Source organism: Eschrichtius robustus, chromosome 5 (genome assembly GCF_028021215.1).
Source record: "Eschrichtius robustus isolate mEscRob2 chromosome 5, mEscRob2.pri, whole genome shotgun sequence".
Lineage (NCBI taxonomy): Eukaryota > Metazoa > Chordata > Mammalia > Artiodactyla > Eschrichtiidae > Eschrichtius > Eschrichtius robustus.
Genome location: NC_090828.1, coordinates 34168622 through 34186895, shown reverse-complemented (window position 1 = coordinate 34186895; position 18274 = coordinate 34168622). Strand labels below are relative to the sequence as shown.

General features: G+C 36.5%; 1 protein-coding gene and 1 non-coding gene across 5 annotated transcripts in view; one reads left to right on the top strand and one right to left on the bottom strand.

Annotated features, from left to right (window-relative positions):
- ALS2 (alsin Rho guanine nucleotide exchange factor ALS2) overlaps window positions 1–18274 on the bottom strand; it is a 93436-nt gene that overhangs the window by 16436 nt on the left and 58726 nt on the right. For all 4 annotated transcript variants that reach the window (XM_068544651.1, XM_068544653.1, XM_068544650.1 and 1 more), the window contains 10 exons: window positions 15526–15657; window positions 14994–15122; window positions 14554–14624; window positions 14089–14155; window positions 7838–8040; window positions 7653–7718; window positions 6525–6623; window positions 4099–4263; window positions 2849–2960; window positions 2559–2636 (listed from right to left, as the gene is read on the bottom strand). In XM_068544651.1, the coding sequence (XP_068400752.1) occupies window positions 2559–2636; window positions 2849–2960; window positions 4099–4263; window positions 6525–6623; window positions 7653–7718; window positions 7838–8040; window positions 14089–14155; window positions 14554–14624; window positions 14994–15122; window positions 15526–15657 (1122 nt within the window). The remainder of the gene's footprint in view (window positions 1–2558; window positions 2637–2848; window positions 2961–4098; window positions 4264–6524; window positions 6624–7652; window positions 7719–7837; window positions 8041–14088; window positions 14156–14553; window positions 14625–14993; window positions 15123–15525; window positions 15658–18274) is intronic.
- On the top strand, window positions 16836–16941 carry LOC137765578 (U6 spliceosomal RNA). Its single transcript, XR_011074224.1, has one exon. It is a non-coding gene; the product is annotated as a U6 spliceosomal RNA (small nuclear RNA).

Genomic DNA, 18274 nt, shown 5'->3' with positions numbered 1-18274 from the left:
TCTCAGTAGACACAGAAAAAGCCCTTTGACATAATCTAAAACCTGTTCATAATAAAAACTCTCAACAAACTAGGAATAGAAAGGAACTATCTCAATCTGATGAATCTACGAAAAACCTTTAGCTACATTATACTTGATGGTGGAAGATTTAATGCTTTTCCCCTAAAACAGGGAAAAAGGCAAGGATGTCCACTCTTACCACTTCTATTCAACATCTACTGGAGAGTCTAGCCAGTGCAGTCAGACAAGAAAAAAAAATCCTTCCAGATGGCAAAAGAAGAAGTAAAACTGTCTTTATTTGCAGACAACATGATCCTGTATGCAAGAAATCCATTAAAAAAAATCCTACTAGAATTAATACATGAATTCAGCAAGGTTTCAGAATATAAGAACAAAATACAAAAATCAATTGTATTTTTATATAATAGCAATGAACAATCCAAAAATAAAATTAAGCAAATAATTCTCTCTATAATAGCATCAAGAAGAATGCTTAGGAATAAATTTAACCAAAGATATGCAAGAGATGCACATTGAAAACTACAAAACATTGCTGATAGAAATTAAAGAAGATCTAAATAAATGGAGAGACATTCCACATTCATGGATTGGAAGATTCAATATTATTAAGATGGTAATTCTTCCCAATGATCTGTAGAGTAGATTTGATCTGTAGAGTAAAAATAATCCCTATAAAAATCTCAGCAGGCTTTACTGCAGATTTTAACAAGCCAGTCCTAAAATTTATATAGAAAGGCAAAGGATCCAGAATAGCCACAATTATTATTAAAAAGAACAAAGTTGGAAAACTTACACTTCCTGATTTCACAACTTACTAGAAATCTATAGTAATCAAGACAGCATGGTACTGGCATAAGGAGAGACATGTAGATCAATGGAATATAATTCAGAGTCCAAAAATAAACACATTTTATAGTGAATTAACTTCAACAAAGGTGTCAAGAAAAGTCAATGGGAAAACTTGCTGAAGCAATTGGATACCCACATGCAAAAAGATCAATTTAGACTTTTAATTCATATCATACACAAATTACCTCAAAATGAATCATAGACATAGAACATAAGAGCTAAAACTATAAAACTTTTCAAAAAAAACACAGAAGAAAATCTTAGTAACCTTGAGTTAGGCAAAGATTTCTTAGATATGAAATCAAAAGCATAATTCATCATAAAGTTTTTTTGATAAATTGGACTTCATTAAAATTAAAAACTTTTGTACTTCAAAAGGCACTATTAAGAAAACAAAAAGACAAGACACAGACTACAAGAAAATATTTGTGAACCTTGTATCTGATAAAGAACTTGTATCCAGACTATATAAAGAAATCCTTAAAATTCAATAAGACTATAAACAAGCAAATTCTTAAAATATCAAAATATTTGAATATACATTTCATCAAAGAAGACAGATGAATTGCTAGTAAGTACATGAAGATATGCTCTATAATGAGTCTATTAGTCATTTAGGGAAAGTCAATTAAAACCATACCACTTCACACCCACTAGAATGACAAAGAGGAAAAAAAAATAAAAAATACTGGCAAAGATGTGAATAAATTAGAATCCTCATACACTGACGATGGGAATGTAAAATGATGCAGCCACTTTGGAAAACAGTTTGGCAGTTTCTTAATATGTTAAACATCAATTTTCCATACAACCCAGCAATTGCACTCCTAGGTATCCACCCAAGAGAAATGAAAACACATGTTCACACAAGAAGTTTTAAATGTAAATGGAACAGAAACAGACTCACACATACAGAAAACAAACCTGTGGTTACCAAAGGGGAGTGGATGGTATAAGGACAAATTAGGGGTATGGGATTAACAGATACAAACAACTATATATGAAATAGATAAGCAATAAGGATATACTGTATAGCACAAGAAATTATCCCCATTACCTTGTAATAACCTATAATGTAGTATAATCTGCAAAAATACTGAGTCATTATGCTGTATACCTGAAACTAACACAATATTGTAAATCAACCATATTTCAACTAAAAAAAGAAGAAGAAGTTGCAGTCAACTTCAGTATTCATAGTAGCCCAAAGTTGGAAACAGTCTAAAGTTGGAAATAATCCAATGCCCATCAAGTGGTGAAGGGATAAACAAAATGTGGTTTTTATTCAGTAATAAAAAGGAGTAAAGTACTGCACATGCCACAATATAGAAAAACCTCAAAAACATACTAAATGTGAGAAGCCACAGGGAAGAGAATACTTGCTGTATGATTCCAATTATATGAAAGGACCTGAAAGGGCAAATCTATAAAGTCCATCAGAGGTTGTCTGGGACTGGAGGTGGAACTAGGGAGTGACTGCAAATGGGCAGGAGATGGTGAAGGAAATCTTTTTGGGTGATGGAAATGATCTCAAACTGGATGGTGGTAATGGTTGCACAACTCTGCGTATTTACTAAAAATCATTGAAATGTATGCTTATAACAGGTGAATTTTATTATAGGTTAGCTTTTTTAAAGGTCAGGAAAAAATTAGTAAAAGATTATCAGAGAAAGAAAGAAGTTTCCAACCTTTCCACTCAGGGTCCAATCATCTGAAAATTCTCCCTCATAGATAGTATCATCTTCAGAAAGTAAAACTCCATTTCCCTATGTGAAGAAACAAAACAAAAATCACAACACATAAAACACACAGTAACTTAGGATACCCACAGTCACATCCCCCAGAGCCTTACATAATCTTAAGACAAGAAAAACAGTACTAGGAAAGGTAGAACACTAATAAAAAGATGAGTTAAAAAGTTAAGGACATAGGAGTTTCAAAAAGTCAACAGTAACTATATGTAAAATATTCCACTCACCATCATTTTATTAAGGTGGAAGTTGCCTTCATAGTATAATCCAAACTGGGTAACTACCACACCATTCCCTTGACATACATCATCTTGCCACATTCCCATGTACTTCTCCCCTCTGCAAAGAAATAGGAGAAAAAAAAAGAAATGAAATAAAAAATCAATGATGATAAAGATGAGGTGGGAGAAAAACAATTATCACATGGGAGGTACCAAGCATCACCCCTAGGTTGGTATCTGTTCCATTTCTCTAGTCAAAGTGGTCAACTCTGTCTCCTCAAACATGGGACAATGTGATTGTAAAATATATCCCACTCAGAGCAATGTTCTCTCAGGAATTTAACATTATAGTCTACCAGACATAGATCTGTATATACTTCCAGTACTTCCTTGATAACCTTAAAATATTTAATTAATGCCAAGAATTCAACTCTAAATAATGTCATCAAAATGAGTCACTCAAAAGGTAGGCTCAAACCTATGCACAATATTTTCTCACCCAAAAGTTTACTAACTTAAAAGAAATGGGATTTATCATAAAAGACGGTTCATTCTTCACCTACTGAAACGTCGAGAAATCTTACTAATCTCCACTAAAAAAAATAAAATTAGTACAAACTGCCTGTTAAATAATCATGGATTTTAGTGATAACAGCAAAAATTTTAAAATCACACATTATGACAATAATATGAGAAGAAGAGTATATATTTAGTCCAAAAGCAAATCAGGCCAAACCAAATACAGAGGCAAAAGAACTATATTCCTCCCCAAGTTAATTGAATTTAACCAAGCTTGATTCCTGGGTTGCTGGCATGGTTACAAGTCTCTAACCTGATAGGAAGACCTAGGCAGAAAGGTGTTTAGATACTATTCTATGACCCCAAAAGGGAATTTCCATTGATCCTCCTAACCTTTTACTCCTGTTACCTACTGACTGCATTAAAGGTTTCTCTCTGTATAACAGTCAAAGGTTTGGTAGCCTCTTTGAGACACTAAAAGCTTTTTATGTGTGAAGCTTTAAGGAAAATGGTACCAATGTTAATTTTGAATGATCTTGATCTTGTAAAGAAGTAACCTGTTGTTTGGTTCACAAACAAATGCATAAAATGACACCTGACAACTCTGTCTTATTAAAAATGTTCGAAGTACTGTCAAATTAAGGTGCTCAGCCTTCATAAAAACATCAGTTTTTGGAGAAGTAGAGGAACCTTATCCTCTCACGCTAAACTGTGAGATTAGAAGCAGGGTACTGTACCTAGTGATATCATCAAAGACACCGTATCCTGCTTTCTTATCCATTACCCACTGGCCAATGAACATACTGGGAGAAGATGAAGTCAACTTTCCACTTCGTAGGAGACCATGACCATGACGCATGTTATCTTGAAAACAGCCTTCAAAAACTTCACCAGAGGCGTAACTGTGGTTAGAAAGAATGAATAAAGATCACAAGCACACTGAGTTCTGATGCTCATTTTTACAAAGTTTAGGAAATTCAAAATTATACTCATGTCTCACTGGTAGCTGTAATTATTTGTTTATATGACTATTTTTCACCAATCAAAAAATCTCATTTTTGTTTTTTTTTTTCTCATGGCTTTTTTTTTTTTAAAACATCTTTATTGGAGTATAACTGCTTTACAATGGTGTGTTAGTTTCTGCTTTATAACAAAGTGAATCAGCTATACATATACATCTATCCCCATATCTCCTCTCTCTTGCATCTCCCTCCCACCCTCCCTATCCCACCCCTCTAGGTGGTCACAAAGCACCGAGCTGATCTCCCTGTGCTATGCAGCTGCTTCCCACTAGCTAGCTATTTTACATTTGGTAGTGTATATATATCCATGCCACTCTCTCACTTCGTCCCAGCTTACCCTTCCCCCTCCCCGTGTCCTCAAGTCCATCCACTACGTCTGCGTCTTTATTCCTGTCCTGCCCCTAGGTTCTTCAGAACCTTTTTTTTTTTTAGATTCCATATGTATGTGTTAGCATATGGTATTTGTTTTTCTCTTTCTTAGTTCATGCTGTATGACAGACTCTAGGTCCATCCACCTCACTACAAATAACTCAATTTCGTTTCTTTTTATGGCTGAGTAATATTCCATTGTATATATGTGCCACATCTTCTTTATCCATTCATCTGTCGATGGATGATTAGGTTGCTTCCATGTCCTGGCTACTGTAAATAGAGCTGCAATGAACATTTTGGTACATGACTCTTTTTGAATTATGGTTTTCTCAGGGTATATGCCCAGTAGTGGGATTGCTGCGTCAAAGGGTAGTTCTATTTTTAGTTTTTTGAGGAACCTCCATATTGTTCTCCACAGTGGCTGTTATCAATTTACATTCTCACCAACAGAGCAAGAGGGTTCCCTTTTCTCCACACCCTCTCCAGCATTTATTGTTTGTAGATTTTTTGATGATGGCCATTCTGACTGCTGTGAGGTGATACCTCATTGTAGTTTTGATTTGCATTTCTCTAATGATTAGTGATGTTGAGCATCCTTTCATATGTTTGTTGGCAATCTGTATATCTTCTTTGGAGGAATATCTATTTAGGTCTTCTGCCCATTTTTGGATTGGGTTGTTTATTTTTTTGATATTGAGCTGCATGAGCTGCTTGTAGATTTTGGAGATTAATCCTTTGTCAGCTGCTTCATTTGCAAATATTTTCTCCCATTCTGAGGGTTGTCTTTTCGTCTTGTTTATAGTTTCCTTTGCTGTGCAAAAGCTTTTAAGTTTCATTAGGTCCCATTTGTTTATTTTTGTTTTTATTTCCATTTCTCTAGGAGGTGGGTCAAAAAGGATCTTGCTGTGATTTATGTCATAGAGTGTTCTGCCTATGTTTTCCTCTAAGAGTTTGATAGTGTCTGGCCTTACATTTAGGTCTTTAATCCATTTTGAGTTTATGTTTGTGTATGGTGTTAGGGAGTGTTCTAATTTCATTCTTTTACATGTAGCTGTCCAGTTTTCCCAGCACCACTTATTGAAGAGGCTGTCTTTTCTCCATTGTATGTTCTTGCCTCCTTTGCCATAGATTAGGTGACCATATGTGCGTGGGTTTGTCTCTGGGCTTTCCATCCTGTACCATTGATCTATATTTCTGTTTTTGTGCCAGTACCATACTGTCTTGATTACTGTAGCTTTGTAATATAGTCTGAAGTCCAGGAGCCTGATTCCTCCAGCTCCGTTTTTCTTTCTCAAGATTGCTTTGGCTATAAAAATCTCATTTTTGAATGACTGAGTCTAAGAAGTTGAAGATGTTGTGGGTGGTATTTTTTGTTAACATGGGGAAAAATGTGTATTTAGTCCCTTACAGGAAAATGAAATAATGAGTCATCTCTGAAAGAATGACAGGCTTTGTCCATATCAGAATCATGCAGTAAATATAAGATAAATTTACAAGCAAGGTATTTAGGAGATTCTATGAGAAAGTTATGGTTGACAAGGCTTACACAGTTTTGTGAAGAACTAAATAATAACCTAATATTTTCATCTTGTGATAGATGAGAGGTTGTTCTTTTAAAGAAGACTCTATATAGTTCTACATAGTTTCAGTCATAAGAAGACTAAACAAAACTTACTGCTTGGAAAATTTGGCTACACAAACATTTAGGTTTAAATGATTCTTTGAAAAAGCAACACCAACCAGTCCAGCAACATTTCTAATGCTATTACCTATAGACTCCTTGACCACACATTTTTCCTTCTTTCCAATGGCCCACATAATGGTCTTCTTTGTTCAGTGCTTTGTTTGGGATTCTGTATTCTCCATACCTGCCAAGGGGAATAAAAACATCTTAAGATGCATTATGCCATATTCACCTTTTATGTGTATACACTGGCAAATATAACAAGAACAGAGAAAAGATCTGTTGATACCTAGAGGAGGAAAGGGGTAAATGGGGTCTTGGTTTAAGCTGTTATCTATTACCTAAGCTATGTGGCAAGTCTTAGAGGAGTGGGACATCAACACCACTACACAGAGCAATTAGGTGTTTTATCCCAAGTCCAATGAAAAACAGAAAACCTGTGGTTTAGGCCTATTTCCGCCACTAATTAGCTGCATCACCTTGGGTAAGTCCAGGTACCCAGCTCCCTCATCTGTGTAATAAGGGGGGTAAATCAGATTATCTCAAGTCTCTTCTCATTCTGAAATTCTATTAAATGGAGATTAAAAGACATCATAAAACTTTATATTATCACACACAAAAAAAATCACCTACACAATTTATCTAATAATCTGTTGATATAGTAAAATATATCAGTTCTCTAACATGATACAAAATACTTCACTGCCATATATTTACAGTGTTAGAAAACATAAGTTTATATAAAAATAGTGTCATTTGAGTACCATTAGGATACAATATCATTTAGAAGATTTCCCCCTCAACAGATCACAGAAATTAAAGATGAATTAAAACTACTGAAAGGAAAATTTCTCTATGTCCTTTGTGTAAAGGGGGCACTTCTATATCAACAATCTCAACATCAACATTACCCAAGGTCCTCAGTCTTTACAACTAAGAAATGGATAGAAAACACAGTTCCACGTCAACAGATGTAAGCTGTGTAACTTGAGGTAACACAGCTGTCAAGGTAAGTGATTCATTCTAGACAAATCAAGGCTGCACCCTGGATTCCTAGCTCTCTTCATGTTCATACATGTGCATTATAAGTCCTAATCCACTTCCAAAAGCACAAAACAAAATTCTACTAACTGTCTTGAAGATAACTCTAAACACAAAATAACATAATTTAAGTCTGTAGTTGAATTTACACTCATGTTCACGAAGTTCTTACCCATCTTCCAAGCCATTCCTGAACATGCCAGAATACATCTTTCCATCTGGCCACTTCAAAACCCCTCTGCAATGCATAAGTAAAGAATAATACATGTCAATTAATGTTTCTGATAATCAGTACTTTTGCAGTAATTAGACTACCATCCTGACTCCAGGCATAAATCCAACTGTAAACATTCTCACCTGCCATGAGGTTTCCCTGAAAGCCAGCGTCCATCATAGGTTGCATCCTTTAGGCGAGGATCCTTGTAAAAAGTATATTTGGCACTGCGTGAAATGGGTGGTTCCTGCCTTTGAATACTGCTGCCACTTCCATAAGGTGGAAAATCAGACGTCCCCCTCAAAGCCTGATCCACAGCTTGGCTTATAGCCCGGAGCCACTTTGTCTAGGAGCAAAAAGTAAATTTCAGTAAGCTTAAGGCAACAACTCATCAAGCACCGCTTTAAATCCTGCTAGCTTTCCTTGGTGTGAAAAAACTTCTGACTCCTAATACTCTCCTTATTGAGTAATACTGATTGGCTCTTGAAATAAACTGCTTTATGTTTTAAATTGCTGCACTAAAACAACAACAGAGAAGCAAGAAGAACTACAATCCTGCAGCCTATGGAACAAAAACCACATTCACAGAAAGATAGACAAAATAAAAAGGCAGAGGACTATGTACCAGATGAAGGAACAAGATAAAACCCCAGAAAAACAACTAAATAAAGTGGAGATAGGCAACCTTCAAGGAAAGAATTCAGAATAATGATAGGATGATCCAGGACCTTGGAAAAAGAATGGAGGCAAAGATCGAGAAGATGCAAGAAATGTTTAACAAAGACCTAGAAGAATTAAAGAACAAACACCTAGAAGAATTAAAGAACAAACAAACAGAGATGAACAACACAATAACTGAAATGAAACATACACTAGAAGGAATCAATAGAAGAATAACTGAGGCAGAAGAATGGATAAGTGACCTGGAAGACAGAATGGTGGAATTCACTGCCACGGAAGAGAATAAAGAAAAAAGAATGAAAACAAATGAAGACAGTCTAAGAGACCTCTGGGACAACATTAAACACACGAACATTTGCATTATAGGGGTCCCAGAAGGAGGAGAGAGAGAGAAAGGACTCGAGAAAATATTTGAAGAGATTATAGTCAAAAATTTCCCTATCATGGGAAAGGAAATAGCCACCCAAGTCCAGGAAGCACAGAGAGTCCCAGGCAGGATAAACCCAAGAAGAAACAGGCTGAGACACATAGTAATCAAATTCACAAAAATTAAAGACAAAGAAAAATAATTAAAAGCCACAAGGGAAAAATGACAAATAACATACAAGGGAACTCCCATAAGGTTAACAGCTGATTTCTCAGCAGAAACCCTACAAGCCAGAAGGGAGTGGCACGATATATTTAAAGTGGTGAAAGGGAAGAAACTACAACCAAGATTATTCTACCCGGCAAGGATCTCATTCAGATTCGATGGAGAAATCAAAAGCTTTACAGACAAGAAAAGCTAAGAGAATTCAGCACCACCAAACCAGCTCTACAACAAATGCTAAAGGAACTTCTCTAAGTGGGAAACACAAGAGAAGAGAAGGACCTACAGGGCTTCCCTGGTGGCGCAGTGGTTAAGAATCTGCCTGCCAATGCAGGGGACACAGGTTCAAGCCCTGGTCTGGGAAGATGCCACATGTCACGGAGCAACTAAGCCCTTGCGCTACAACTACTGAGCCTGCGCTCTGGAGCCCATGAGCCACAACTACTGAGCCCACGTGCCACAACTACTCAAGCCCACGCGCCTAGAGCCCATGCTCTGCAACAAGAGAAGCCACTGCAATGAGAAGCCCGCGCACCACAAGGAAGAGTAGCCCCTGCTCGCCACAACTACAGAAAGCCCGCGTGCAGCAACAAAGATCCAATGCAGCCTAAAATAAATAAATTAAATAAATTAATTTTAAAAAAAAGGACCTACAAAAACAAAACAATTAAGAAAATGGTAATAGGAACATATGTATCGATATATACCTTAAATGTGAATGGATTAAATGCTCCAACCAAAACACACAGGCTTGCTGAATGGATACAAAAACAAGACCCATATATATGCTGTCTACAAGAGACCCACTTCAGACCTAGGGACACATATAGACTGAAAGCGAGGGGATGGAAAAAGATACTGCATGCAAATGGAAATCAAAAGAAAGCTGGAGTAGCGATACTCATATCAGATAAAATAGACTTTAAATCAAAGAATGTTACAAGAGACAAGGAAAGACACTACATAATGATCAAGGGATCAATCCAAGAGAAAGATATAACAATTATAAATATATATGCACCCAACATAGGAGCACCTCAATACATAAGGCAACTGCTAACAGCTATAAAAGAGGAAATTGACAGTAACACAATAATAGTGGGGGACTTTAACAGGTCACTTACCCCAATGGACAGATCTTCCAGACAGAAAATTAATAAGGAAAAACAAGCTTTAAATGACAAAATAGACCAGATAGACTTAATTGATATTTATAGGGCATTCCATCCAAAAACAGCATATTACACTTTCTTCTCAAGTGCACACAGAACATTCTCCAGGATAGATCACATCTTGGGTCACAAATCAAGCCTCAGTAAATTTAAGAAAATTGAAATCATATCAAGCATCTTTTCTGACCACAATGCTATGAAATTAGAAATCAATTACAGGGAAAAGAACGTAAAAAACACAAACACATGGAGGCTAAACAATACGTTACTAAATAACCAAGAGATCATTAAAGAAATCAAAGAGGAAATCAAAAAATACTTAGAGACAAACGACAATGAAAACACGACAATCCAAAACCTACGCGATGCAGCAAAAGCAGTTCTAAGAGAGAAGTTTATAGCATTACAATCCTACCTCAAGAAACAAGAAAAATCTCAAATAAACAATCTAACCAAACAAACTAGTGGTTACTAGTGGGGAGAGGGAAGGGGGAAGTGGCAAGGTAAGGGTAGGGGATTAAGAGGTACAAACTACTATGTATAAAATAAATAAACTACAAGTATATGTTGTATAGCACAGGGAATATAACCAATATTTTATAATAACTTTAAATAAAAAATAGAAGGAAAGAAATCATAAAGATCAGAGCACAAATAAATGAAACAGAAACAAAGAAAACAATAGCAAAGATAAATAAAACTAAAAGCTGGTTCTTTGAGAAGATAAACAAAATTGATAAACCAAGAAAAAGAGGGAGAGGACTCAAATCAATAAAATTAGAAATGAAAAAGGAGAAGTTACAACAGACACCGCAGAAGTACAAAGCATCATAAGAGAGTACTACAAGCAACTTTATGCCAATAAAATGGACAACATGGAAGAAAAGGACAAATTCTTAGAAAGGTATAACCTTCCAAGACTGAACCAGGAAGAAATAGAAAATATGAACAGACCAATCACAAGTAATGAAATTGAAACTGTGATTAAAAATCTTTCAACAGGGCTTCCCTGGCGGTACAGTGGTTGAGAATCTGCCTGCCAATGCAGGGGACACGGGTTCGAGCCCTGGTCTGGGAAGATCCCACATGCCACGGAGCAACTAGGCCTGTGAGCCACAACTACTGAGCCTGCGCGCCTGGAGCCTGTGCTCTGCAACAAGAGAGGCCGTGATAGTGAGAGGCCCGCGCACCGTGATGAAGAGTGGCCCCCACTTGCCGCAACTAGAGAAAGCCCTTGCACAGAAACGAAGACCCAACACAGCCATAAATAAATAAATAATTTTTTTAAAAAAACAAACAAAAAAACCCACAGCACCTCTTCAAGGTCCCAGAAAGAATCAACTCTCAAAAAAAAAAAAAAAAAAAAATCTTGCAACAAACAAAAGTCCAGGACCAGATGGCTTCACAGGTGAATTCTATCAGACATTCAGAGAAGAGCTAACACCATCCTTCTCAAACTCTTCCAAAAAATTGTAGAGGAAGGAACAATCCCAAACTCATTCTACAAGGCCACCATCACCCTGATACCAAAACCAAAGATACTACAAAAAAAGAAAATTACAGACCAATATCACTGATGAATATAGATGCAAAAATCCTCAACAAAATACTAGCAAACAGAATCCAACAACACATTAAAAGGATCATACACCACGATCAAGTGGGATTTATCCCAGGGATGCAAGGATTCTTCAATATACGCAAATCAATCAGTGTGATACACCATATTAACAAATTGAAGAATAAAAACCATATGATCATCTCAATAGATGCAGAAAAAGCTTTTGACAAAATTCAACACCCATTTATGATAAAAACTCTCCAGAAAGTGGGCATAGAGGGAACCTACCTCAACATAATAAAGACCATATATGACAAACCCACAGCAAACATCATTCTCAATGGTGAAAAACTGAAAGCATTTCCTCTAAGATCAGGAACGAGACAAGGATGTCCACTCTCACCACTATTATTCAACATAGTTCTGGAAGTCCTAGCCACGGCAATCAGAGAAGAAAAAGAAATAAAAGGAATCCAAATTGGAAAAGAAGAAGTAAAACTGTCACTGTTTGCGGATGACATGATACTATACATAGAGAATCCTAAAACTGCCACCAGAAAACTGCTAGAGCTAATTAATGAATATGGTAAAGTTGCAGGATACAAAATTAATGCACAGAAATCTCTTGCATTCCTATACACTAATGATGAAAAATCTGAAAGAGAAATTATGGAAACACTCCCATTTACCATTGCAACAAAAAGAATAAAATACCTAGGAATAAACCTACCTAGGGAGACAAAAGACCTGTATGCAGAAAACTATAAGACACTGATGAAAGAAATTAAAGATGATACCAACAGATGGAGAGATATACCATGTTCTTGGATTGGAAGAATCAACATTGTGAAAATGAGTATACTACCCAAAGCAATCTACAGATTCAATGCAATCCCTATCAAATTACCAACGGCATTTTTTACAGAGCTAGAACAAATCATCTTAAAATTTGTATGGAGACACAAAAGACCCCGAATAGCCAAAGCAGTCTTGAGGGAAAAAAATGGAGCTGGAGGAATCAGACTCCCTGACTTCAGACTATACTACAAAGCTACAGTAATCAAGACAATATGATACTTGCACAAAAACAGAAATATAGATCAATGGAACAAGATAGAAAGCCCAGAGATAAACCCACACACCTATGGTCAACTAATCTATGACAAAGGAGGCAAGGACATACTATGGAGAAAAGACAGTCTCTTCAATAAGTGGACAGCTACATGTAAAAGAATGAACTTAGAACACTCCCTAACACCATACACAAAAATAAACTCCAAATGGATTAAAGACCTAAGTGTAAGACCGGACACTATAAAACTCTCAGAGGAAAACATAGGAAGAACACTCTTTAACATAAATCACAGCAAGATCTTTTTTGACCCACCTCCTAGAGTAATGGAAATAAAAACAAAATAAATGGGACTTAATGAAACTTAAAAGCTTTTGCAAAGCAAAGGAAACTATAAACAAGATGAAAAGACAACCCTCAGAATGGGAGAAAATATTTGCGAATGAATCAATGGACAAAGGATTAATCTCCAAAATAGAAACGCAAATCAAAACTACAATGAGGTATCACCTCACACTGGTCAGAATGCCCATCATCAAAAAATCTACAAACAAATGCTGGAGAGGGTGTGGAGAAAAGGGAACCCTCTTGCACTGTTGGTGGGAATGTAAATTGGTACAGCCACCATGGAGAACAGTATGGAGGTTCCTTAAAAAACTAAAAATAGAATTACTGTATGACCCAGCAATCACACTACTGCGCATATACCCAGAGAAAACTATAACTCAAAAAGACAGATGCACCCCAATGTTCATTGCAGCACTATTTACAATAGCCAGGACATGGAAGCAACCTAAATGCCCATCGACAGACACATGGATAAAGAAGATGTGGTACATATATACAATGGAATATTACTCAGCCATAAAAAGGAAAGAAATTGGGTCATTTGTAGAGATGTGGATGGACTCAGAGACTGTCATACAGAGTGAACTAAGTCAGAAAGAGAAAAACAAATATCATATATAAATGCATATATGTGGAATCTAGAAAAATGGTACAGATGAACCAGTTTGCAAGGCAGAAATAGAGACACAGATGTAGAGAACAAACATATGGACACCAAGGGGGGAAAGTGGTGGTGGTGGTGTGATGAAATGGGAGACTTGGATTGACATGTATACACCAATATGTATAAAATAGATAACTAATAAGAAACTGCTGTATAAAAAAATAAAATAAAATAAAGAACAACAACAGCAACAACGAAATTCTACAGTCTTGGTTTAATGACGATTTATCAGGCGTAATTATGGATCATTAGGCAAGACAGAAAGAGCCAGGCCAAAGATGGAAAGAAAATACCATGATGGACTAACCTTTTCCTGGGGTGTTGATGAAATGAGAGTGAACTGCTCCTCAGGTGTAGTTATCTTTAGGCCATTCCTAAAACGTTCACAATGATAAAGATCAGTAAGTATGACAACCTGTCATTACAACATCAATCCTCAAATATGAAAAGCAACTTGTTTATTTCAAAGGGATCAGAAGTCAATTAAATTTAAATATATTCAATGCCCTGGGTGTGGTTCCCACGGTGGGAAAAGGACACAGTTATTTCTCTGGGTTAAACAATGGGGATGAGAACAATGGAGAAGCCCTTCCATCACTTGTCATGATTTGTCATGTTCTTCCCAGCAGGGCACTTACTACCTACGTGCTGGGAGGGTAAGCCTTCTTGTGCAGAATGGGGAGGCCTCCTGAGCCTCCCCATTTTATTCATGTCTAAGGAAACAAACTGGGTAAGTAACAGAGGAAGGGAATGAGGTTGGGGGGACACTTACACACCACCAGCTTCTTCAGAAAGTGGCTCTGCCCACAGTGTGGCCAAAGGGAAAACATGGTGTGTGGAGAACTGAAACAAAGAACATGGAGACACATCTGAGAAAGCCCATGTGGGCCCTGGGGTCACTGCTGCAGAACCCCTTTCAAACGGTTAAGTCCACCTCAGCCACATAGTCCCCATAACATAACTAACCCCAATGGTCTCGCCATGTCTGCTGCAAGGACCCCTTCAGATGGCTGACACTCATTTTCAAGTTGGAAACTAAAAAAGCTCCCTGAAATCTGGCCAGTACCACAAAAGCAAGCTAAACAGTCTCTTTTACTCAAGAGTTTCAGTAAAATCACAATAGTTTGTAAAATAAACTGATACTACGATTAATTAAATACTCATAGTACTGCACCTTCCAGGGCCTCTTTTAAGGTTAGGAATCCAGCCTACCTGGGCATGGACTAGGGCATCATTAAAGAGAATGAACCAATTCACAGAAAACCTCCCAGCATGCTGCAGAGACAGGGCCCGGTTACTGCTCTCACACAGCAGTCGACGCTCTGGCTTCCTCAAGGAATCCTGGGATTAAAAACAAATACAAAATTGAAGTATCAAAATTATTTTCTGCAAAGAGAAGATGAAAAAGATACAAATCACATTTAGGAGAATTTGTTGGTCATAGCTTAGTTTGGTGTTAAACCTAAATTCAGATGGGATCCAAACATTTCACAAAATCAGTGCTCAAAGGAAAATAAAAAGATAGGAACAAACAAAAGAGGGAGAGACATATTCAGAAAGGATTCCTAGCCATGAGGGAAGGTGTTGATATTTAAAGCCCCCACTGCTGTGGTCCTTAGCTACCCTTAAAAAAGGGGTCATTGAAGCATTATTACCATAAATAAGTGAGAAACCGAGAAAATTATGGCAGCTGTTATGGATAAGCCTGCTGTTTTCTGGGATATCAACAATTGGCACGGTTTACCGTCATTTTTCCAGGAAAGGTCTTCCAGAAACCCAGTGTGTATTCTGCTTCCTTCCTTTTCCTGCCGAGATGGAGAGCAAGAGACTCATAACAAGAACTGGAATCCTGCAGTTTCTGGTATTCTGGAGATGTCTAGAGGCCAATAATTAAGGAGGGAAAAAAGAATATAAAACAATTGTCCAGAATTTGTAGCCTCAGTGTGCTTTAGATATGTAGTAATAATTTAGGGAGGGAAGCCAGCCTAAGAACAGATATGGTACACTAAAGGGAGCTGAGGAAAAAGAAGACTGGTTCCAGAAAATCCTACCACATACAGGTACATATGAAATAGGGGAAGAACTCAAGGGGAAAAGAAATATACACTGACAGTTATCAGTGAGGACAGCAGCAGAGAACTCAGGACAGGACAGGAATTCTCAGGGGTTTTGGTCTCGGGATCCCTCTGTTTTGCTTATGTGGGTTATTATCTCCTGATATTTACCATATCAGAAAATAAAGTTTAAGAAACTTTAAATCTTTATTAACTCACTTCAAATACAATAACACTTTTAATGAAAAATAACTAAAATTTCCAAAACAAAAAAATGTTTCATGAGAAAAGTGACATTGTTCTACATCTTTTCCAATCTCTTTAATATCTGACTTAAAAGATGACGGCTGGATTTTCATATCTGCCACTGCATTTAATCTGTTAAGATTCTTTATTTGAAATAAATGAAGAAAATCTTGCTTTTTAAAGATATATAGTCAGAAAAGGGAGGAGGATTTTAATAGCCATTTCATATAATTGTGGATATTCTCCTTTGAAACTATACCAAAACTTGTTAAGTGGTAGTTTCTTAAAGAGTAGCTAAAATGTGGAATCTGAAACTACATCAAAGTCTTTGTATCCCGTTACATTAAAATTCACTGGTCTTTCCTACACTTTGAATAGATTTTTTTTAAACCTATGCATGATTTTATAACATGTGAATTGGACATATGAAAAATACTGGTTCAGTGAATTATGCAGATCTTCCAAATGTTGATACATTTTATTGTATCAAAAAGCACATTAAATCATCACCAATCTCATCAGAAAGTCTTTAAATACTGGAAAAATGCCAAGGTTGCAGTGATAGACACGTTTTCCACATTTTAATTTTTGCTTAAAAATTCAGATTTTATCATTGGCAACAAATACTGTCAGTTGTTCTCCTTGAAGTGACAGGCTCATTTAACCCCCTTTTTGAGAAAGTATCTGTCAAATACTCAAGTCTGAATAACCATAGTTTATCTGTCAATTGTTCTTTCAAGTTAAAAAAAAAAAAGTGCTGCTTCAGCAGCATATATACTAAAATTGGAACGATACACAGAAGATTAGCATGGCCCCTGAGCAAGAATGGCATGCAAATTCGTGAAGCATTCCACATTTAAAAGAAAAAGGCAGCTTTCAACTCAAACGATCTCAATCTTGTGCTTTTCCTTGAAAAACATTCATACTTTGGGATGCAGCAGAGCTGCTTTCTGTGTACTCCCCATTTCATCATGCAGAATATTAAAAAGATGTTATATTTCTGTGTGTGGTGATAAATGTTTACTAGACTTACTGTGGTCATTTCATAATATGTACATATATTGAATCACTATGTTGTATACCTGAAACTAATAAAATGTTATATGTCAATTATATCTCTTTTTTTTTTTAAAAGATATATACTCAGTGGTTGATGCTAAAAAGAATTAATAATTTTTACCGCTTTACCAAGAATGTTTTTTAAGTGAAACTGGCAATTTTTTGTTTGTTTATTTTGTTTTTTAACTGCAAGTACATGCCAGCAAAGAACACAATGACTGAGTATAGTTTGGTGCCACTGCCTTGATTCATGCTAAGGAGCCAGCAGTTTGACCCATCTTTATCTCTGCACCATCAGTGCAAACGACAACACAGTGTAATCAGCAAATGTCTTAGTACTGTCCTGAAAACAGTTTGATCCTGCCATCTCCTGAAAGAGTCTCTAGAACCCCCAGGTGTCTGTGGACCAAGCTTTGAGAATCAACCACGGGATAGGGTATAATTGCGGTGTCTTGTGGAGAGTGAGCAGAAAGTAAGATGAAAAGATGATTCCTCACATTCGTAATTACTTTACATTCCACAGTTCTCAGTCATGCATATCCATTTTTTCCATTCATTTAAGGAACATTTAATGGTATCTACTACATATGGAATATTCTGTTGAGTGCTAGGGATAAAAAAATAAGTAAGGTACAATCTTTGTCTTCTGGGAGCTTATAACTAGGCAGAGAAGACAGAAAAACATATAACATACCAGAATAATACAGCGGTTTTGTTAATAGGTTATTGGAAGAGACAATATAGTAAAATAGTCAAAGGAACAGACTCTGGAGCCAGAATGCTCTGATATGAATTCTAGCTCTACCAATTCTCAGCTATGCCTCAATTCTCTCATCTGAAAAAGGGGGATGATAATAATAATATCTATTTCACAGGGTCGATGTGGGGATTAAATGAATATATATAACATGCTTAGAACAGTACCTGGCACATGGAGTGCATTTAATAAATATTAGGTATTATTTTTATTTAAAGAATTTTATACACATATAATGTCTCAGCTATACCTTACACTTACTAAATAACAATTCGCAGTGATGGAACATAGCCACGTGTTTTGAAAAACACAGATGATTTTGATCCCCAACCCTGGTTGAGGATCACCGACATAATGTGATAAGAAAATAATGGGGA